General features: G+C 37.7%; 1 protein-coding gene and 1 long non-coding RNA gene across 13 annotated transcripts in view; one reads left to right on the top strand and one right to left on the bottom strand.

Annotated features, from left to right (window-relative positions):
* Positions 1-23,807, bottom strand: part of LOC105468210 (NGFI-A binding protein 1) — a 47,032-nt gene that overhangs the window by 13,361 nt on the left and 9,864 nt on the right. For 8 of the 12 annotated variants that reach the window (XM_071073095.1, XM_071073096.1, XM_071073092.1 and 5 more), the window contains 4 exons: positions 17,941-18,778; positions 8,536-8,669; positions 5,846-5,897; positions 5,516-5,614 (listed from right to left, as the gene is read on the bottom strand). In XM_071073095.1, the coding sequence (XP_070929196.1) occupies positions 5,516-5,614; positions 5,846-5,897; positions 8,536-8,669; positions 17,941-18,759 (1,104 nt within the window). In that variant the 5' untranslated portion in view covers positions 18,760-18,778. The remainder of the gene's footprint in view (positions 1-5,515; positions 5,615-5,845; positions 5,898-8,535; positions 8,670-17,940; positions 18,779-23,807) is intronic. The other 4 variants (XM_011718268.2, XM_011718265.2, XM_011718263.3 and 1 more) reach the window with 1 other exon arrangement.
* LOC139357173 (uncharacterized) lies at positions 3,763-22,616 on the top strand. The gene is made up of 3 exons (XR_011609929.1): positions 3,763-4,070; positions 6,474-6,570; positions 22,452-22,616. It is a non-coding gene; the product is annotated as an uncharacterized lncRNA (long non-coding RNA).

Here is a 23,807-nt window from a genome sequence, read left to right as displayed (position 1 = left end):
ACTGAGAAAATAAAAGATATAGGACGGAGGCTGGTGCATGACCTAATTACTCTCTTCCCATTGGTCTCCATCCCCATTCCTCTTCAACCTTTCTGCCGAACACTAGCAAGCTGCTTTAAAGCCACTGCTTAGCTGTCTCTAGATGACTTGTTACAGCAGATGTTCTCAACCCCACACGTGCATTTTCCTTTTTTCTAATCACACTTTCTGTATGAATAGCACATTGTAATGCTTCTGTTTTTCTGATCCAGAGGGGAAGAGTCTACGTCAAATTAGACCAGCTTTCTTTTCAACAAGCTTAGTAGCAGCGTAGGTGGATATTCTGACCCTCTTTCCTCCCCCTTCCTCGCTCTCCCATCCCCACCTGCTGGAACTGTTAGCAGATGTTTCCTTTAGGTCTTTCTTCTTCAAGCCCCAATTCTCTGACTTCCTGGGCTCTATTAACAAACCTCATTTCTTTCATCCACTTATCTCTGAATGCTTTGCACCTCTGACACCCACAGGGTCAAGAATGCTGTCATTTCCCATCTCTGCCCAGTCTCCAGCAATTTCAGCGAATGAAGAAAACTCAAGTGAGATATAGCACTCAGTCCAGTTAGTCAGCTGCCATCACCAGCTCGGAGACTGTAGCTTTATATATCCTTCCTCTCTTCTAAGATGTTACTTATAACATTGGAGTTAATGACTAATTTATTCATGAACCTCAGTGTGTTATTAATGAAAAAGAAAGGTTACCAATTGAATTCACTTTTAACTAACATTTAAAAAAATTTAGGAGAAGACAAGAGAGCTAGGGACTTCGGCTCTTGATTTTTCATCTCCTTGAATGAGCTGTCAAGCCACCTTAAATATGTCCTTTCATAGGTAGGACATAAGGAAATCAAACTAATTTTTCTGATGTAAACAATTGGCATATCAAATTTCTTATATTTAAATATTTTGTAACTTACATTGCTAAATTTTCTACTCAAAACTTATAACTGTTTACTAGATAAAATTTCTTGCATTAGAAAATAACAACTGCCACTATCCACCCTTTCCAAAGACTACCAGTTCTGCACACATTTCGCCCTTCACACAGCACTAGGAGGAAAGGTATAATCCCAATAGTGTTTTTTTCACAGGTAAGATGCTTTGTGAATGATCATTAGCACCTAGGAAGGTGGTACTGCTTTGACATTCAGGAATCAGACATAGATAGGAAGCCCTGGCTCTGCTACTGGATAGCAATTTGGCAACACGGGCGAAGATACTGAGCCTGTCTGGGTCTCTCCTTGGCTGTAAAACGGAAATCATAAAGCCTCCACATAGGTTAGACAAGAATGTTTGTGATAATGAATTCCAAATGCCTAGTAGGGACTGACACAAAATGAAAGCAATACAAAGTAGTGATTTTTACAACTGCCCCAGAACGAGAAGATTTAATTAGAAGATCTAATTAAAAAGATAAGTAAGAATAAACAAAATATATTTTCATTTCACCTGAAAGTGGACTCACAGAGGGCTGTGTTCCAGCGGACATGTTATTCATCCAGGCTAAGCAGGATTCCCAGCCTCACTTACTAAGTAGCATAAAGGGCTGAAGACACATTTCCCTAGAGATTTCATTTCAAATGGTAGGTTCCCTAAGGCACACCTAAGCTAGCAGGTGATCTTTTTCTCCATGTCCATTTCATATATTCTAGGAATTAAAGTTCAAAGTCTGTTTTTTAATGTTCAACATATCCTGTAAGGAAGAACACTATTTAAGGACAACAGATTATCTTGAGTTCTTCTATGTAATGTGTATGCTGCTATGTTGCTTAAATCAAATAAGTAACTAACTATCCTTTAAGGGAGAACAACCTACTATATAAATAAGAGCTTTCCAGGTAGAAAAATCAGACAAGTGAATGAGTTAAAACTTCATTCCACCCAAGCCTTCAGGTATAGATCAGGAAAATACAGTATTGAGCAACGAAAGATCTTATTGGGCTTGAACAAAGCACTACTCGTATTAGTGTACCCTATTGCATTAATAATGACAAGCAAGAAAATGTTTCTCTTTCCTTTACAGGTCAAATTATTTTGATGTCAATTCATCTGCTCAACATTACATTTCTTTTTGTTCACTAAAAATTATCTTTTTAAGATGGAAAAAGCCAGCAATTCGGCACGTATGCTTATTGTTTGTTATAAAGGATTTCAGAATGCCTAAAGATTTAAAAAAAGAGAAAAACTTGTCTCATTAGTTTGGGTCCTGTAAGGAGAAATCTGTTACACTTTAAAATGGGCTAAGCTGAAATGGGCTAAGCTGAAGTTTATTTGTACATTACTTAAAACTTTTTTTCTTTGAGACAGGGGTGCTCTGTTGCCCGGGCTGGAGTGCAGTGGCGCAGTGATCCTCCCACCTCAGCCTCCTGAGAAGCTGGGACTACAGGTGCATGCCATCAAGCCTGGCTAATTTTTGTATGGATGGGGTTTTGCCACGTTGCCCAGGCTGCTCTCGAACTCCTGGACTCAAACAATCTACCTGCCTCAGCCTCCCAAAGTGCTGGGATTACAGGAGCCACTATGCCCAGCCTTGTATATTACTTTCTTTAAATAGAAAATAATAAGCTGAGAATCACAAGAGAAAGATTCAAATGAAATAAGAGAAAAAGTATGTTAAAAGTATTCTAAATTCTTTCTAGTTTTATTTATGAGGTTCTTTTTGTCAATCACATTCCCTAGACAAACTTAATGTTCTCTAAACATGCTTAGTATTTTCTTATCTCTGTCTTTGCCCATGCTAGTCTATCTTTATAATACCACCCCAATCCCCTCCCCACATCCCTACCTTTTGAAATTCTACCCTTCTTTAAAAAACTGAGCTCAAATTACACCTTCCCAATAGTCTCCCCTGATCTCTTCTCATACCAGAAATTCTCCCACTCCCCAGAAGTCATATAGAAGGTAGACATAAAGCACCAGTACTTGGTGAAAAGTTTTAAGGGAGTCGTAACTTTATACAGCCGGTACTATCTACCTCATAACAGCTTCCAGCAATAGTTCTGGTATTTCAAATTTGACTTATAGTACAGCACAGACAAGGATTCATACCAACATCTACATGTGTAGGTATACATACACACAAGACACACACATGTTCAAGAGATACTGATGACCTGCAATACACAAGTGCTTTTTAAGAAACCACAGAGAAACAAAACAAAATTAAAAACAAACCAACAACAAAAAAGTGAGCCACTGTCCTAAATTCAAAGGTATAGTTACTATTTATTTCTGGGAAACAAAATCAAGAGTCTAGTGTCTATAAAGGCATTTAAAGAAGCCTGAGGCCGATTGTCGCTTGTCATCTTTAGGAAGGGTTAGAAGAGCTATTCACAGGAAAAAGAAACACTGATTATCTTAATTTTGAATCCAGAGCTGTTCAAGTGGCTTTGTGATCTGCAGTAAACCAATAAACTAACCATATAGAACTATAATTCAAGTATCTCTAGTGGAGTATATTTAAAGGAACAGAAAGGCCACATCTAATGTCACAGCCCAATACTCTGGGCTTCTAATAAGAAACTGAAAGCACTGTAATGAAATACAAGGCCTCTGAGAGGGTCAGAAAGACTTACCAATAAAGCTCATCAAGAAACAACTGCAGCTCAAACAGTCCATGAGATTCATGATCACAAATTTCAATATTGAATAGTGACCTCTAAAGCTAGACAAGTGTGGCTTAAATGTGAGCAGCCTGAATCATGATCACACTTAGGGCCAATAGTGAAAAACAGATATAGACGTATTTCTAGCCTAGCAACTGACTAATTTTTTGGCCCCTGGGTAGTTTCTGTGCTTTCTTTCCTCTCAACCCTCCAATGGCACATGCCTTCTTAGCAGTTTCTATGTTCACCTGCCTTTCCCTTTAAGTAGCAGTGAGTCTCTAACAGCTAACTCCACAGGGACCCTCTGTAACCTGTTATCTGGGGGAGCAAGAGATAACACACCTCAGTATCATCTTTCAATGTAGCCTTTTAGATAATTTCAACATTTTCTGAGTTAACCATCTTAAACATTACTCCAGAGCTAACAGTGAGGTAGGTTACAAATATAAGTAGTTTATTTTTTATTTTTTTTCGGTAGAGACGGGGTCTCCCCATGTTGCCCAGGCTGGTCTCGACCTCCTGAGCTCAAGCAATCCTTCTGTCTTGGCCTCCTAAAGTGTTGGGATTATAGGTGTGAGCCACCATACCTAGCCCACATTTCTTTTTTTAATGTGGCTTTTTGTTTTTGACAAAATACTTTTCTTCCTTGAGAGCCACTGCTTTAGGATAAAGTGTTAAGTCAAAGATGCTTATCTGCAGCCATTCATTATTCATTCTATAGATTTTATTAAATGCCTATTAGGTGCAAGACAGTTATAAACTCTAAGTATACAGCAGCAGATTCACAGATAAGAGATCTATTCTCATCCAATGGGGCAGACTGATAATAAATTTAAAACAAGTATCTAATAGTTTCAAATACTGGCAAATGCTATGAAAACAAACCAGGAGAATAAGCCTGAGTGTGATTATGGGGAGAGGGTGCCCCTTTAGAAAGAGAGGCAGGGAAGTCAGGGGAAACACAGCTGTAACTTGAAGCCATCTAAAGAAATAGAAGTCTAGGTAGGGGGAAAATAGTGAGTGTTGAGGCATAAATGAGTTTGGCATGTTCAGGAACAGAAAGTCAGTCAGTGTGGCTGGAACACAGTAAGAATGCAGAGTGTGGCAGCAGACAAGGTAGGAGATGCAAGCTGCAGTCAGAGCATGTGGGGTCTTAGATCCTTTAAAAAAAAAAAGCTTAGATTTTATTCCAGGTACAGTAGAAAGCCACTGAAAAGATTTAAGAAAGGGATTTATGTTTTTATAAGATAACTCTGGCTTAGGTATGAATAAAGGATTACTGCCATACAAATAGATACTCTGTAGATATAACTGATTATAGAAATTTAGGGTGGTCAAATATAAGTCATTTGCTTTAACTTGAAATTAAATAACAGGATGGTTAAGAGAACACTGATCTCCATCTCCTGCCTAAAAGAAAAAGAAAGAAAGAAAGGAGCCGCCTGACCAGATTTCCACTCTGCTGCGACCTAGACTTTTTAAAAAGTATTTGTAAGAAATAATAGTTCTGAAACCATTCTATAGTTCTGAGAGTCCTAAGAAAAGTATGCTTTTCTTAACTCCCATCTTACCACTTGCAAATCTAAAATCAAATGAGCAGGCTCAACCGTGACCCTCTAAAAGAGGCTTCAGTTAAAGTCTCTGTAATTTATAGTTACTAAATTATCATTTCCCTTAGATAGTTAATATAAAGAAATGAAAAGTTAGCTCCTCTGTATTTGATGACTAATGATGTAAATAAGACTATAAAAGGAATGGTTTAACCAGTAAAGTTTTAAATCTGTAAGAAACACCAACTACAAATCAACCTTTGATAAACTGACTGAACTAGTCACCAAATTTAAGAATTTCCTTGGATTGGGCATGGTGGTTCACACCTGTAATCCCAGAACTTTTGGAGGCCAAGGAAGGAGGATCACTTGAACCCAGGAGTTCGAGTGCAGGACCAGCCTGGGCAACATAGCGAGACCACATCTCTACAAGAAAAAAAAAGTTTAAAAAAAATTTTCCTTGGTCTGCTAATTCACATTACTGTAAATATTGTATTTCAAAGTTACAAAATTCTATATTTTTTAAAGATTGAAAGCCATTTTTCACCAGTTTATGGGACTATCTTTTTTGTTTTGTCTGAGCTAGTTAAGATTTTGCTTGATCTTAAAACAAAAACAAACATTATTAGCATAAGAAAATGTAACATATGACCATACCTCCACTTTAATTCTCTTTGGGGATAATTCATCTCTTTCTCCACATTTTGACCTAAGGGAAAGGGGAGAGGAAAAAAACCAAAAACTTGAGAAAGTAACAGATTTTATTCCAAAGGCATCTCAGCCTATAATCTTCCACCAAAATATATACCCTGAAACTCCAACACCAGAAATGACATATTCATAATGAACATTAAAATAATGAAGAAAATATCTTTCATCATTTCCAAATTAACACTAGGGGAATGTACAGATACAATTATACATTTTAAAAGGCCACTACCTAAGAACTCCCCACCTCTGGCTTTGGTATGAAAGCCACTCAATAATTTTTTTTTTTTTTAAGACGGGGTCTCGCTGTGTTACCTAGACTAGCCACAAAGTCCTAGGCTCAAATGATCCTCCCACCTCAGCCTCCCAAATTGCTGGGATTACAGGCATGAGCCACTGTGCCCAACCTAGCACTTAATAAATATTTAATGATCATCACATAATGAAAAAAAAAAATCCAGGAGGATATCCCTTTATGGTTCAGTAGGAATAATTTAGGATAAAAATCACTAAAATGACCATTTAAGATGTATGTTTATGGCTACATGAGATTAAAATGCATTTTGTCTATCTACAGAAACTACAGATGTATTTACCCTGACCCAGCAATTTCTCTGCTTGGAAAACGTATCCCAGAGGTACCTACACATATATAAAATGATGTTCCATCAATGGTAAGACACATAATTATTTCATGTACCACTATGAAATTAATTAAACTACGACAAGCCATCAACTACATTATACTTCAATATAAAAGATGTTAAAATGTGAAAAAGTACACCTCAGAATCAACAAAACATACAATGTATGATGTTATTTATTGTATTATTTACAGTGAAAGACTAGACACCACCCCAGTAGCCATCAATAGGGTGTGGGGCTAAATGAATCACGGCACATCCACACAATTCAATACCATGCAGTCGTAAAAAATAATGAGGGCACCTTAGGAGTTCAAGGTGGCTTCTAAATTATGTAAAAATGTTAATATATTTTAAAGTACATTTAACTTTAAAAGGATAGATTAGGCCAGGCACGGTGGCTCATGCCTGTAATTCCAGCACTTTGGGAGGCTGAGGTGGGCGGATTACAAGGTCAAGAGATGGAGACCATCCTGGCCAACACGGTGAAACCCCGTCTCTACTAAAAATACAAAAATTAGCTGGGCATGGTGGCGCACAGCTGTAGTCCCAGCTACCTGGGAGGCTGAGACAAGAGAATCACTTGAACCCAGGAGGTGGAGGTTGTAGTGAGCTGAGATTGAGCTATTGCACTCCAGCCTGGCAACAGAGCAAGACTCCATCTCAAAAAAATAAAGAAAAAGAAAAAAAAAGAAAGGTGAAGGTAACTACTAGAAGAAACAGCTAAAAAATCACTGAAGGCAGTTGCCTCTGGAACGTGGAACTGAGAAGCAAGAAGGTAGAGCACAGGAATCGTCGAGTTTCACTGAAAGCCTTGCGTATTGTATGACTTCTTAAATTGTGGACATGTATCACTTTGATTAAAGAAAATTATTTAAATACTCAGAAAGAAAATGGTGTATAATACAATGAAGAAAATTAAAAATCAGTGAATCAGCTCTTGATTATCCAACTCCAAAAAAAAAAACCTCATAAATAATCCCATAGAATGTGCTGTATATTCCTACCCTGTTCATTTAGTCTACATGATTTCACTTGTCAGTTATAAATACGTAGGTACTGACGTAGGGCAGAAAATAAAACTGCTGTGAGTTAGGAAAAATAATGGTAATGATGGCAAATGCCTATAGTGCTGGTTTTCAAACTTAGGATGCACAAGAATGCTCTGGGATGCTTGTGAAAGTTCAGATTCCAGGGATCCATCCCCAAAGAATGTGATTTATTAGGGCTGGAGAGGGTGCTCAGAATGTGACTTTTCAACAAAAACTTAGAGTTACTCTAATGCAGTGGTCATCTGCATCCAGAGAGGCAGTGGCAGGCACAACACAATGTGGGCTGGAAATCGGGGTCTGTGTGGAATCAAGTGAACAAAATCAAATGGTCCTATCCTGTAGAAAATGCTTATGGCTCAAGTAAGGATAAGGTGAAGAAAAATATGCTGTGTTTACATTAAATTTTGAAACCACCATTGCTTTCTAACATCACGTTTTTTAAATTTCAAACTTGTGTTCCATAACCCATTTGCTAGTAATAGAAGTATCTTTCAATTTTCCCTTGATATTAGTCAATAGAGTAGTTTTACATGTTCAGCTAATCTCATCAGATTGCAAACACCTTGCAAAAAGGACCATTCTATTTCCTCAGAGTTCAATAAGTTCATGTAGTTAGCAGGCGTACAAATACATCTATAATGCTGACTAAATCCCCTCATCACGCTCAAAACCAAAGTGTGTGTGTGTGAGAGACGAATGTCTAAAACCACTACCAGAACAATGCTATAGTAACCCAGAGAATGATGCCTTTTAAAAGAGAAAGAGGAGGATTAAACAACAAAAATCACCTTAGCAATGTTTTCAAAAGTCACCGCATCGTTTAGTTTCCTAGAACAATAATCACACTTCTACTTTTTCAGAAATGCTTATTCTATCAACAAGTGTTTCAAACTCTACTTCTATCAAGCAACGGAAAAATATTGACAGTTAGTTAAATACTTACTTGGTGGTTCTGTAAGTATATTTATAGGTGACTTCTCGAGAAATCTGCCGAGCCAAGGCAAAAAGCTCATCTCTTCTTGTCAGCAGGGCATTATCCTTCACACAGAGTTGAGCAGCTGCTTCATTAACAGTGAGCTGGACATCCAAAACAGAGTTTCAAAATTAAGAACATTTTAATTTCATCAAAATGCAAAAGATTTCACTTAAAATATAAGAATGTCACACCATTATATAATGAAATCATAATTCATAAAAATCAGAATAGTATTTATTCCTAATTATTCCTAATGCCAAATTTCTGAAGAAAATCAACCAATCTGCCATCTCACAGAGCCCAAATTAATCATGATAGTCATCTTCATTTTATTTATTTATATGCTTTTTTTGGTTAGGTAGGAGAGTTTATAGACAACAAGGAAAATAAAAAGTGAAAAATATTCTGCATCTTGCTTATAAAAAAACCAAAATATCAGAATACAGGATTTGCTGACACCACTTCTCTAACCAAAAATCAATGTAGATAGTCTGACAGATTTTTTAAGAACTGACATGAAAATTCTTAAAAAGGAATCAAGACCATATGATTTTAAACATTTATCAAATCACTTAGTAAAAAAATAGAGTTATCACTTACTAGGGCTATATTGGAAAATCAAGGTCTTGGACTAATCTCTAAGATCCATCATAATTCTACCACGCTTTCATAATTCAATAATTATTAAATATTGCCAATATAGAGTTGCTAGTTGACCAAACACTTTGTACTAAAATTCTGTTATCATAAACACAAAATCTTAATTGTTTAACAAAGTAGAAAAATTTTCACATAATTTTGTCAGTATAAATAGATACAGGAAATTGTCAAGAGGTATATCAAATTTTTTTAATATGCAAAAGATGAACTTAACCAAGGCACGATGATTAGCAAAAAGAAAATGGGACGTGATGGCAGACAGACCTGAGAAGAGTCCTGCTCCATCATTTACCAGCTATGACTCTGGACATGCAAAACTTTTGAGAGGCTTGGTATTTGGTATTCTGAGAGGCAAAATGGGATAATATCACTATCCCAAAAGGCTCTAACAAGAATAGATGAGGAGACACACCTGGCACAAGGTTGTGGTTAGTGTTAGTTCTTGTTTCCGTTTCATAAGAAATCAGGTACAGCAGTACTCCCTTACCCACAGTTTTGCTGTCTGAGGTTTCAGTTACCTGTGGTCAACTGTGACCCAAAAATATTAAATGAAAAATTATACAAATAAACAATTCGTAAGTTTTAAACTGTGTGCCATCTCACTCGGTCTCGTCCGAGTGATGAATCATCCCTTTGTCTAGTACATCTACACTGTCTACACTCCTGGCCGTCAGTCACTTGGTGGCCATCTCAGTCATCAAATGGACTCTTTTGATATCTCAGTGCTCATGTTCCAGTTATCCTTATTTTACTCAACAGTGGCCCCAAAGTGCAAAAGCAGTAATGCTGGCATATTGTTCTAATTGTCCTACTTTATTATTATTAACAGTTATTGTTGTTAATCTCTTGCTGTGTCTAATTTATAAGTTAAATTTTATCATAGGTATGCATGTATAGGGACGAACAATGTATATAAGGTTTGGTACCATTTGCAGTTTCAGGCATCCAGCTGGGGGTCTTGGAATGTGTCCCTCACAGATAAGAGGGGACTACTGTAGTCACCCTTTCTCCCTACCCAGGCATCTCATCTTTATTTAGAATAATTTTTCTTACTTAAAATTTTTGAAAACAAAAATAAATAGCATGCAATCGTTCCATCCAGAATGACGATATTCTAATATACATTATTCCAATATTTCAGTGTACTTATAAACATTAAATATATATGTACATACAAATTTATAATCTACTTTTTTCAGTATATTTTTTATTTCTACCAATGTATTAAGGCAGAGACACGGCTTGTTTACATTAGCATCTGGCATGGGTTGGAAGTTCAATATAAATCTGTTGACTGATGAATGAATTGAAAAATCCTTTATAATATCACTTTTACTACCCACACATACAATATTCCATTGTGGAAAACAGCAATATATTATTTAAACTACCATCGCCCTGGACATCGAACTACCTCCAGTTTTCCATGTACTATTTTAAAAAAAGCTGCATAAGAGATTCTTAAATGTGCACCTTTGCACACATATCCAACTATTTCTTTGCAATACATTCCTACAAATAGACCTGTTAGGTCACAGGGTATACTAAATTTTAAGAAATTTATACATTCCACCAAACTACCCTCAGAGAAGTTGCTCTAAATCATAATGCTGTTACAATGATTATATGATGAGTACATTTCCTACAATCTTGACCAACACTAGTTATTATCTTTTTAAAACTTTACCAATTTTACATTTCTAAAACAGCATTTGGCTATAATTTGCATCTCTTTGACTATGAAACTAAAGTTTTTTCTTACATCTTTGACTCATTACAATGTTTTGTTCTCTTAGAACTTCAGGAATTCTTTATTAACAGCGTCAACTCTTCATCATATGTAATGGGATTTTTTTTTTTAAAGTTTGTCATCAGCCATACAGTTTCTATGCTGTGGGTGACAGGCACAGAAAAACTCTTTCTACTCTAATAATATATAAATGTTCCATAATTTAGTCTAATCATTTTACTTTTCCCACCTAAGTATTTAAACCATCTAGAATGTGTTATGGTATATGGTATGACGTAGACATCTAACATCCTCCTCCCCAAATTTATAACTGTAATTTATATTGTTCTGAAACAATTAATTTGGCCACTGACAGCAAGTTATAATAATAAACCCAAGTTTCCTATTTTAAACCCATAGCTGAATATGAAAGCATAATTGAAGGAAGAATTTATTTTCAGCCTTCTCCCCTCCTCCTAAAGAGTCATCAATAGATAAATTCCTCCCCTAAGTGCCTTTGAAAGGCACAATGTTATTGGAGTTAAAAGTGAAATGTATACTTTAAATAATGATTTTCAAAACAAATCAACTTCAGTTTCAGCATGGCAGTAGCTAAATGACCTTGAAGAGGATTCTCAAATACCTTTTTATGTAGCGATTTCTTTTTCATATTAATAAATCTACATTACTAAGGAAACGCTTGATTTTCAGTAAGGTGTTTTAACTGACAACGTTTCAGAGGTTCTAGCTTATGCACAACCACAGAAAGTAACTTTTCAACACAAATTGAAAACAATATTCTAGTATTCCTTCTATTACCTTTCCAGAAACCAAGAAAAATAAACACAATGCATTCATTGTCACTGAATTCAGGCTCCCACAAACCAAAAAAGTAGACTAAACTCCAGGCCCTCAGGGAACCTGGTAAAAAACTGAGGCTGGAGAAATAACTCTAGCTCACCCCCGAGTTGTAATAAAAAGCTGATTCATGAAGCCTCTCCCTTAAAAACATGTGTTCTGTCAGTGTTACCCAGATTTCATGCTCCCTAGTTGCTAATAATGAACAAATCAATAACTTTCCCTTAAAAACATGTGTTCTGTCAGTGTTACCTAGATTTCATGCTCCCTAGTTGCTAATAATGAAATCAATAACGATTATGATATAATTACAAAAGAAAAATGAAAATATTCCCAAACAACTCGTCACTTGCTGCAGCACTGTTAGCTTTTTCTGAATGCCAATAATCTAATTTTGTTTAAAGGATAAAGTAACAAGATATTCTCCCTTACTGGTTTACTTATTTCCTCCATTTCCTCTTTTTGTGGCCCAAAATACCAAAATTCCACTCATTTCTTTATGTGAAAGATTTCTCAAAGTTTGCTTCCTTTTTGTTTTTGAGATGGAGTCTCACTCTGTCACCCAGGCTGGAATGCAGTGGCGTGGACTCAGTCTCCCGGGTTCAAGCGATTCTCCTGTCTCAGCCTCCCAAATTGCTGGGACTACAGGCATGCACCACCATGCCCGGATAATTTTTTTGTACTTTTAGTACAGACGGGGTTACATCATGTTGGCCAGGCTGGTCTCGAACTCCTGACTCAAGCAATTCGCCCACCTTGGCTTCCCAAAGTGCCGGGATTACAGGTGTGACCCACCACGCACGGCCTCTTAAAGTTAGCTTTCTATCTTTTATAACTGGACTTAAAAAGTGGACTCACTACAGTTATCTTTATCCTTAAAAAGAGTGATTTACTGATTCCTAAAAAAACTTTCTTTACAGGTTGTTAAAATTATAATCTCCAACAATTAAATGATTGTGACTTTAAGTACTGTTGGCACAAAAACACTGTGAACAACTGTGTGTTAGGGAGGCTCAAAAGGCAATCACGACTTTCATTTCCAGCACTGGGAAGGCTAGGGTACCATTACTGGCCCCTCTCAGAAAAAAAACTAAAGTATATCAGGGCTAGAGGGGAGATACAAATAAAATAATGGGAAAAAATCCAAAATATTAGTCATATAATAAATGTAAATGGACCACACGTTCCAGTTAAAAAACAAAGAACGTCTTGACTGGGTTCTTTAAAATCCAACTGATATATATAAAACATGGATTAGAAAGGCTGAAAATAAAAGGATGACATAAAGATATAATAAGCAATAGGCCAGGTGTGGTGGCTCCCAACACTTTGGGAGGCTGAAGCAGATAGATCGCTTGAGCCCAGGAGTTCAAGAACAGCCTGGGCAACACGGAAACCCCATCCCTACAAAAAGAGAGACAAAGAAAGAGAGAATGAGAGAAGAGAGAAAGAGAGAAACAGAGAGAGAGAGAGAGAAGGGGAGAGAGAGAAAGAGAAACAGAGAGAGAGAGAGAAGGGGAGAGAGAGAGAGAGAGAAAGAGAGAGAAAGAAGGGGGGGGGAGAGAGAGAGAGAGAGGGAGGGAGGGAGGAATTAGCTAGGTGTGGTGGCACATGCCTGTGGTCCCAGCTACCCAGGAGGCTGAGTGGGAGAATCACCTAAGCCTGGGAAGTCGAGGATACAGTGAGCTGTGATCTCACCACTGCACTCCAGCTTGGGTGACAAAGTGAATCCTGTCTCCAAAAAAAAAAAAAAAAAAAAAAAAGATGTAAAGATGTAATAGGCAATAATAGGCAATGACTAACAAAAAGAGAACTCATGTATTTATATCAACATTAAAGAAAACAGCTTTTTAAAGCAAAATTCATTATTAAAGATAAGATTACTGCATGATACAAAGAGAAACAGACGCTACAATCACAGTAAAAGTTTAGCACACAACTCTTTTTTTACTGACAGAGCAAGCAGACAAAATAGTTAAGAACCTAAGATTTGAAGAACAGAGTTAGTAAGCTTGTTAGAACAGACACATACAGAACACTCTACTAACAACCGCTTAAGATATCATTTCCAAACGTAAAAAACACAGACCACAGAGTGAACCATAACTAAACTCTCAACAAATTTTAAACGGTTGGCATCACACAAACCATGTACTCTTGCCCTCAATGTAATTAAGTCAGAAATCATTAGGAAAAATAATTAAGGAAAAAAATTACTCATATTTGGAAATAAAGAAACACTTTTAAATAACTCATGGTCAGAAAATAAATCATAAAAGTAAAATAGAAAAATAATAACCTCATAACAAAACTTTGGGAATAACACTGAATCAATACATAGTGAAAATTTATACTTTAATTGCTCATATTAGAAAAAGAATGACTAAAAATTAATGAACTAAGCACCCAAATTAAGTTAGATAAGAACAATAAAATAACTAAGAGGAGACACATATATACATGCACACAGCACAAGCAAGAATAGCAACTAAGCCCACAGCGGCTTCTTCAAAAAGATCAGGGGTGGGCAAGTTTTTTCTGTAAAAGGCCAGAGAGTAAATATTTCAGGCTTTACGGGTCAAACAGCCTGTGTCACAACTACTTAACTCACCATTGTAGCTCAAAACCAGCCACAAACAGTACATAAATAAATAGGCCCAGCTGTGTGCCAATAAAAGTTTATTTATAAAAACAGGAGGTGAGTGAGACTGGGCACACAGACTCTAGTTTGCAGATCTCTGAAAAAGAATAAAATTGGCAAACCTTTGGCAAGGTTGTTTGGGGCAAAGGAGAGATAAGTGTACAACCAATATTAGGTCAATATTAGGTCTTAAAAAACTATAAATAATTTTATGCCACTAAGTTTGAAAACTTAGATGAAATGGACATTCTTAGAAAAATGTAACTTACCAAAACTGACTCAAGAAATACACTACCATAATTCGTTTTTAAAAATCACCAGAAGGAAAAGTCCAACATTTCAATTGTTAGATGCTGAAATCTATGAATTCTGAGATTGAGAGTTCAGGATAAAACAAGCTAACTTAATAATGTGTCCAAGTATATGCTGTTCTCAGATTCAGCATTCCTCCTCTCTCAAAGGTGAAATTGCTGGCCTCCTCTGACACACTCAGCCTTGACTTCTCAGCACTACAATGGAAACTGACCAAAGCTTGGCATCACTGTTTATTCTATAGGCCTGGGTCCTTATCTTGGTAACCTGCTTAGCACCCCAATGCCTGCAGAATTTCTTCTGCTCAGTCTACAGTTACCCGCTGACTACATTCTCCTCTTCTTCTTCCTATCTTTCTAGAGCTCTCTGACTAGAAGCTGCTATCTGCTGACAAATATTCTGTAATGCCAAATTATCTACCTGCTTACATTTCTGAGTATTACAAGTTACTACATTCTCTATTGCCTTGCTGTTCCCAAGTTTTAGTTGCTCTCTCCTCATCCATTCACCGATTTAAGATTGGGGGCACACTGCTTGCCTAGTTTACCACCTACTATCTGTTAACACCCTTTATGATAGATGCAACGCTGCCTGCTGGCTTTTTTCTGATATTGCTTCTGGGTTTGTCCCTTAGCACCTCCCGAACACCAGCAACGTGAGTGATTCTAAGCCTCAGAACTCACTCTCTTCACAATCTGACACCTATATAACAGACCGGACTTAGCCAGGTTGTAGGACTATCACTGATTCTTTAGCTTAAAAAAAAAGGGGGGGGGGGCTTAACAATAAGTCATTCTATAATTCTTTATGGTGTACATTTGGAAACAAGTTATATTATAAATATATAAACAAATATGTTTTTCTTATTACAAGAAAAATAATCTTATGTACTGAACAGTTGAAAAAAACTTACAGGTATAGATAGCTTCCTGAATTTCATCCACTAGTGACCTACATATAGCTCTATGTCTTGCAAGATTAAAAGAACAGTATCCACACAATTTATATGAAGAAAACCCTCAGAACAGTGAGATGAAGCCAACAATGAATTAAGAATAAGTCATATATTCCTTATGTGGAAATTGAGTACAAACTAGCAACATTCTTTAATCTCAGGAACTTAGAACTAAAAAAACTTCTGCTAATTGTAAATAATCAGGAGAAAAAAAGCAAAATTCTCATAATACCTAAAAGATATACCTAATAGTACCTTCTTTCAATTCCCTCAGGATTCTGTCATTTCTTCCAAGATCTTAGATATTTACTAGTTTTAAGAAAGCTTCCTGATTCACAAACATTTATTCTAAACTATATTACTGAACCAGATTCACATACTGGAGTTACAAGTAACAAGCAGGCCTAAGTTAAGTTTCAAAAACACAAGCCACAACTTCCAAAGCCCCCACCCCCACATTTCAGCCTACTGGCATTCATTTTGAGTATTTCCTTATTTTGGGAAACCCACGGTCTCATTACTTAAATACCATGTGTACCTACTTATCTAAAGAGGCAAAGAGCCCGTTAGCGAAAGCTAAGTGTAAAATAATTCTTTTTAGATTTTTTAAAAGTAGGGTGTGATTTTTTTAAACTCAGGTTAACTAGGTTTGTTAATCTTTTAGAAATACTTTTATTTTGATAAAAATACAGGTATTTTGACTCAACTTTGTTGAGTTTCATCTGCTATGTTTTAAAAATTATAAGAAAACTAGATTACAGCATGAAACTAAAATTGCCAACACATTTTGCCTTTTGTTTTTCTACTAATGACAGCCATATAGCCCTTTTAGTGGATTCCTCTACTGGTTCAAAGGATACTCCCAAAATAGATCAAGTCACAGACTGGCTATGACTTAAGTCATTCTGCTAACCAATTATCTGATCTCAAGCTCCAACATTCACGTCTAAAATCATTTATTTAAAAAGATCAGGCTAGGTACAGTGGCTCATACCTGTAATTCCAGCACTTTGGGAGGCCAAGGCAGTCATATCACTTGAGCCCAGGAGTCTGAGACCAGCCTGGGCAACATGGAGAGACTCCCATCTCTATAAAAAACTTAAAAAAAAAAATTAACTGGGTGTGGTGGCACACACCTGTTGTTGAAGCTACTCAAGAGGCTGAGCAGGGAGGACTGCTTGAGCCCTGGAGGTCGAGGCTGCACTCACTGCACTCCAGCCTGGGTGACGGAGCGAGATCTCCATCTCAAAAAAAAAAAAAAAAAAAAAAAAAATTAGCTATGAAATAGTCTTTTTAATTTTTGAAAACACATTTATTTTCCAAGCACTTATTGTGTAGACTCTGTGAATATAAAGATGAAGGAGACATTATCTCTGCCTTGAAGAAACCCAGAGTATACTGTGAAGCACAGACCAATACACAAATAAGTACAATAAGAAGTTGAAGTTATTGTGACAGAAGTATATGTAGGGATAAAAATGGAAAGGAAAGGTCATTCTATCTGAAGGAAAAGATAACAAAAAACACTTAAGCTTATTCTGGGCTGAGTTTTAAAGATGATGTGTCGACCAGATAGACGAGAAGAAAAGGAGTAAATGTTAAAGTTTATACACACACATAAAGTATGTATGTTATATGGAGAAAATGTTGTGTCTATACACACATATATACACACATGAACTTAAGCAGACTATGTCTACAGTACTTACTATAAAGATAAAAATGTTTAATGCCAAACATCAAACCAAAACGATGTTCAAAGCAAGAATTCTTCCAACATTCATCAAATTGTTTTCTATGCAAGCTGAGAATTGCTTTAAGTTCTCGCTATTTTTACAAAATTATTTTCTTTAAAAAAAGCCTACAAAAATGTTTTTTAAAAGTTATATTTAAAACCTAGTTTTCTTAATTAAAAAACAAACTGCCTTTCAATTGCAAAGACTTTATGCTTTCACTGCTTAAATTCTGACATTTTTCTAAAAGTCACCTCATACTGTAGTTCCAAAGCTGAAACATGTTCAAGTTCAATACAAATATACCCCTAACACAATAAACATGGTCTATTTTCACAAAAGAGCTACGTGTTGCTAACACCTCAGTGTTTTTAATACTGCTTTCAGGGAGTGTATCACATTTGCGGCAAACTATTACCAAATTTATCTCTAACGACTAGCAACATGCCACACACACAGAGAAAGAACAACGCGGGCTTTGTACCTCATGGAGCGTGAGATGTTTCCCATCCTTCCTCTTTGAGTCAAATCTGCCGTATATTGCACTGTATTTCCGAATTTCCTCCTCTTTGTGTGGATCATCATCGTTCATCTCAAAGATGTGACCTATCATTTTGGCCAACTTCTTGTTGGTTTTTAGCAGCTCTTTCACTTCATTCAAGTCACTTTTCGGCAGTGTGGGGGCCATCCGCTCCACACACTCGGCCACAGAGAGCGCAGCGGCAGCATCCAGCGCCTCGCTGCTCTCCTTTGGGGACGCGGGGGAGCCCAGGTCTGCCGGGGAGAGGCTGTGCTCGCTCTCGGTGGCATGGTGCCCTTGCCAGAGTCTGGACTCACCAACACTCTGCAGTGCTAGGCTCCCGACCACATCTGACTTCCCCTGTCCCAAGCTCTGCACACAGGTGGTAGCAGCACATTTGGGGATTTTTAAATGAGGTTCCCGGGCATTGCTACTCCTTTCATAACTACTGCAGGATATTCCCAGCCATGTCGGTGATCCCTCTGGTAATTTATAGATGGGTATGCTACTGACAGGAAGGGAAGTCAGCGGCTGATTGAAAAGCCCAGGGTTTGTGACCCAGTCTCTCAAAGCCTTCTGCAGCCTTCTAACATGAAGGGGCTTGCTAGCCATGCCCACGAGTGCCATGATTTCCAAAAACTCCTCTTCTCCTGCTTCACAGAGTTGCTGGACATCATCACCACCTTGTTGGATAAAGGCATCGAAATAAGAAAGTAGATTGGCTTTTTGTAATATTCTATACAGCTGCAACTCCCCCAGGGTCCTGGGTAAGGCCGCAGCCATTACTCTGGATGGGTTTAACCTGCCAAAAAAAAAAAAAAGTAAAAACTCATCATACTTGCTTCAAACTTCTTACACCAAATAGGTTAGACTACAGGTTTTAAGAACAAAAACAAGAAGCATCTGCATCGTGACTGCCTGTGAAGGCAGCATTCTCTCTACATACTTTATCTCGTTCTGCACTCCTAACAATCTTATAGGTCAGTAACTAAACTGACTTATTTTCCCAAAAGAGAATAACTGGTAAGCGGGAATCTGGAGGTTCAAACCAAGGCTCAAACCAAGGGTTCCATGTCCCGTATTTTTGGCTACATACTTTGCTACTGCCAAGGTATGGACGCAGGTAGAGTGAAAGACAATCAAATTTAGCAGGAGGTAAGAAGCAGAGGATGCTACCATTTGCTGAATACTTATTTTGCGCCAAGCAATACAATAAACACTTTACATTACACGTCTTAATTCTCACAAGGGCCCTGTGACACAGGTACAGTTATTCCCACTTTATTTTTTTATTTTTATTTTTATTTTTTTTTGAGATGGAGTCTGGCTCTGTCGCCCAGGCTGGAGTGCAGTGGCCGGATCTCAGCTCACTGCAAGCTCCGCCTCCCGGGTTTACACCATTCTCCTGCCTCAGCCTCCCGAGTAGCTGGGACTACAGGCGCCCGTCACCTCGCCCGGCTAGTTTTTTTGTATTTTTTAGTAGAGACGGGGTTTCACTGTGTTCGCCAGGATGGTCTCGATCTCCTGACCTCGTGATCTGCCCATCTCGGCCTCCCAAAGTGCTGGGATTACAGGCTTGAGCCACCGCGCCCGGCCAGTTATTCCCATTTTATAGAGAAAAAATGAGCAAGATGAGTCTGGCAGGCAGAGGAAGATAGCTTTCAGTATGAATTGGAGGTGAGAAATAGAAGGTGGTATATTTAGGAATCAAGAAAGAAGAGGTAGAGAAAAGTCAAACAAGTAAGTGACAAGACTTGGTGATCACTTAGATCTAAGTGAGGAAGGAAGTTTCCCTTTATTGACATTTATTGATGAAGAAAACAGTTACCGTTTATTTGCACTCTGTGGTTTAAGGAGAGTTACAGGTGACTATGAGATTACATCTGAGAGTTCAGAAATCTAACAGGCATTAGGGACACAGAAAAATAAGGATGATGGGATTCCCTTTCAAACACATGGCACTCCCACATGGCACAGGGTCGAATGCTTATGTAGAATGGCCCTGCATGCAAAATAATAGACTAGAATGTAACTATGTATTAGGGAGAGGGCTGTAGGATAAAATAAGGAGGGTAGGTGATCCCTTCGAAGCAGCAGCAGAAAGCCTAAGACAGAGCCAAAGACAAAACATACTTTTAGAGCTCAAGCAAGACAAAGAAGTCTGTTTTTAAAGAGACAGAATAAGACTCAGCAAAGTACTTCTTGACCTCTTAGCAGCCTTTAAAAGTTGTTCACAGTCGCCTGGAGACCTCCCACATACAAAGAGGAGTTGGCCAAGTACTTCCATTTAAGAGAAACAAATAAACTTGTAATCAAACGCACCCTTAGGATTAAAAGTACCCTGTAGCCCTCTATGGAGAAAATAACAGAAGGCTAAAAGAACATGTGCATCAGAGAAAAATGGAAGGCCCACTCTCAACTCTGACAGTATGCAGTAACAGTTAATGGGGACATCCCTGGAAGCCAAGAAGTCACCGAACTTGGGACTTTTGTTTTTTGCCACCAATCAGAATGCTACACAAAATTCTAGTCTCAGCCACTCCAAGCCAGGAGAATAGGTGTCCCTACCACTCTAAGCACTGACTACTGGAAGCCCTATCTCCTGGAACCTGTGTGTCATCCACAATCTGTTTTGACTTCCTCAAATTTTATGTCTCTTTCTTTGCAAGGGCGAGTATGGGCATAACCAGGTTACCTGATGACTTCCCAAAAGACAACAAAGGCTGAATTAGGGCCCAGTAGCTTCTACTAACATCCAGGAAATCACTTGGGGTGCTTTTGAAAAATACAGTTTCCCAGGTGCCTGAGATGCATCTCAGGAGACTCCCATGATTAGGCAAATCTGACAAACTGCACAAGATTCCTACTTAATAAATCCTCCAGGCACCACAAACTCCTACAGATCCTGTGATGATCCAGGTAATTCTTTAGGTCAACCTTCACATTCATGCCACCTCAGTACTCTTGATAAAAAAACGTTCTTGCATCTTCTAAATCACCTAAAGGAGGCTCTGCGTGTCCTTCCACTCCAGGGAGAGTCTGTCATCCACCTGGGCACTAACTCACAACAACAGAGCTTTCAGGAGTTACAGACCCAAGTTTAGGGCTATATTAAACTACACTATACCAAATAGAAGGCCTGCTATAAAGTGTTGGAAATGGAAGAAAGGAAACTTACTTTCCTATCATATACCTCATGCAATTCCTTCACAGGCTTTCGATGCAAGAATACAAAAAAAAAAAAAAAAAAAAAAAAAAAAAAGGACATGTATAATGTGAATATACATACACATGATCAAAATAGACTGTGTAAGACACAGAAGTTCCAAGACATGGGGCTTCCCAGTAGTACACACACAGTCTTTTTTTTTTTTTTTTTTTTTTAATAAGAGGACTGTAACTTTGCAAGGTTTACACGGTGATCAATTAACTCACCATATGTACTTCTCACATTATGGAATAGAGGAGAGATTACATGAGGAAATCTGGAAAAATACTTTTTAATCTTTTTATGAGCAATAAGAAAAAAATATCTATGTTAGACAAATACAAAAGAGAAACTTAAGAACGAAAACACCCAAGCTTATATTTTGTTCTTCTGAGATTAGGCAATGATTTTAGAAAACAATTTTCAAGTTTTATCCTTTTTCATCTTTACCGATTTAAAAAAAATGAAACCCCCTAGTTCTTAAGAGAAAGCCCTCTGTATGGGTAAGAAAGTAGTTATGAATATAATATCTCCATAAAGACTGATAGGACCAAGTGTACATTTCCAAAGCCAAGATAACAGATGCAAGATAACTAAGTAACCGATTCGGTCCTGGAGGCTTTCTAGAGGCCCACACTTACTACTGGGAAAGGAGTTTTCCTACTAAGCTTTTGCTTTAAGAGAATGTTTCAGTTTCCTTCCAAAGCCTGCTGTGGTAATTTAAACACCCACCCCTTCATACATTAACTTGATGTGATTTGAAAGAAAACTTTTAAGAGATTTTCTGTTTTCACAAAATCTGTAACCATTAATGCTTCAACATGAAGGTCAAATAAGTCAAAAGAAAGCTTCTACCTGTATCCCTCCAATCTGAAGTAAATATAAAATGGGTCCTTAACATGTTACATACAGGTAGCTTATAGTATTGTAAATCTACTCAGCTGAAAACTGTTACCTGACCTTTTCAAGATATCCTGGAACGACCACTCTGAGTCTGATTTTTCAACGAATTCCAGTTAAGAGAAACCAGTTAACTGCATTCAAAAGTTAACTCTGAGGCCTTGCTGCCAATGTACAGCAAACTTCTACTTCCACTAGCTTAAATGTTCCTCCCCCTGCTCAGTCCAATGAAAAGAATCCCAATGATGTCAGGGGAAGAGGAATTAAACAATGCATTAAGACCATTTGTTGTTGTTATTCACTGATCTTTTACACAGTAATCATTTGTTACAAAACTTTTCTAAAAACTCACTTTGGCTCCTTACAGGGTAGCATCAGTCACCTGCCAGATTCCAACTGTGCTAAGTGAAGGAAGGAGCTAGTCTGGCCCACAAAGTACTGGTCAACTGCTATTTTGCTATGGAAAACAAAATTTCCCTAACAGTCTCCAAGCTGGGATGTGAGGATTTTTTGATAGGACAGAGGCCTTTGTCACTAGGGAAAAGAAGAACCATTCCTTCGAACCTGACTCAGGCCAGCTTGTTTTCTGGGCTCACCATTCTATCCAAACTCTGGGCCTCTCTCTCATTAATCTCTCTGATACATGGTATCACTCCTTGAGATGCTCTTCGCCTTACTTTGGTAATGCTGCCTTATTTGTTTTTCCTTCTTTCTCTCATTATATTCTAAGAATTCTCCAAATTTTAATATTGCAGCTCTTTTCTATTGTGTGCCCATGATTTTCTTTTGATGATCTCACCCATTTCCAGGCTTTAATTATCCCTATAGGCAGATGACCTCCAAATCTGTATTTGTAGCTTGGACCAGGGCCATGGAGTGGCTCCAAGTGTTCCCAAATCCAAATGCACACAAAGCACTGACTGCCGAGTGAAAAAGATGCCTCTCACACACGTCTACTTTGCAAATGAAGGTAAACAGACACTTCTGTTATGTAGTAAAATAAAACCCACTTAAAAGTGTAACTGAAGTTTTGTTTTGTCTTTATATGTACTCTCAAAAAACAAATACTAAAAGTAGTCATGAATATTTGCTATTACTTATTTAAAAAGCTATCCTCACACCTGAAAAGTTCAGAACCATCAGCCCAAATTGTTCTTCTAAACCGTAATTTGGCGTTCCACCTGGGCACTGTCAACACCTCAAATCTGATGTGTCTGAAAGCAAGTACATTCTCTCATTTTCTTCCCCTCTTCCAGATTCCCAAGTCCACTTCTTTCCAACTCTCTTAGTTCTTTCAGTTGCCCCGCGAGTCTTTCAGTTTCCAGGATTTAAGTAAGTTTGGATTCCGTTTTTGCTTTTGGTTCTTTCTTCCTCAAATCTACATGTCCTTAGGCTACACCACTTCTTTCTCTGCCTCAAGAGCACCAGATTCAACTTTGAAAAAAGCTCCTTCAACTTCAATAGATCCCGCACTGCAATGCTAAGTTTACAAAGTTGCAAACTTCTCCACTAGTGCATAAAGAAATCCAAACTACTCATATAGGCATCCCAGACCCAAGCCTATCTCTTTCCAGCCTTTCTCTGTTCCTTAACACACCCATATACTTGTTCCAAGCAGATACATTAGGCGTTCCTCAAATATGCATTCCACTTCCCTGCTCCTGTGCCAGGTATCCTCTCTCCCTCCAACCTCCACAGCCTTTCCCAAAATGTCCTTCCCACT

Source organism: Macaca nemestrina, chromosome 11, assembly GCF_043159975.1.
Source record: "Macaca nemestrina isolate mMacNem1 chromosome 11, mMacNem.hap1, whole genome shotgun sequence".
Taxonomy (NCBI): Eukaryota; Metazoa; Chordata; class Mammalia; order Primates; family Cercopithecidae; genus Macaca; species Macaca nemestrina.
Note: the sequence above shows the minus strand (reverse complement) of the source record. Positions and strands in the feature narration are given on the sequence as shown.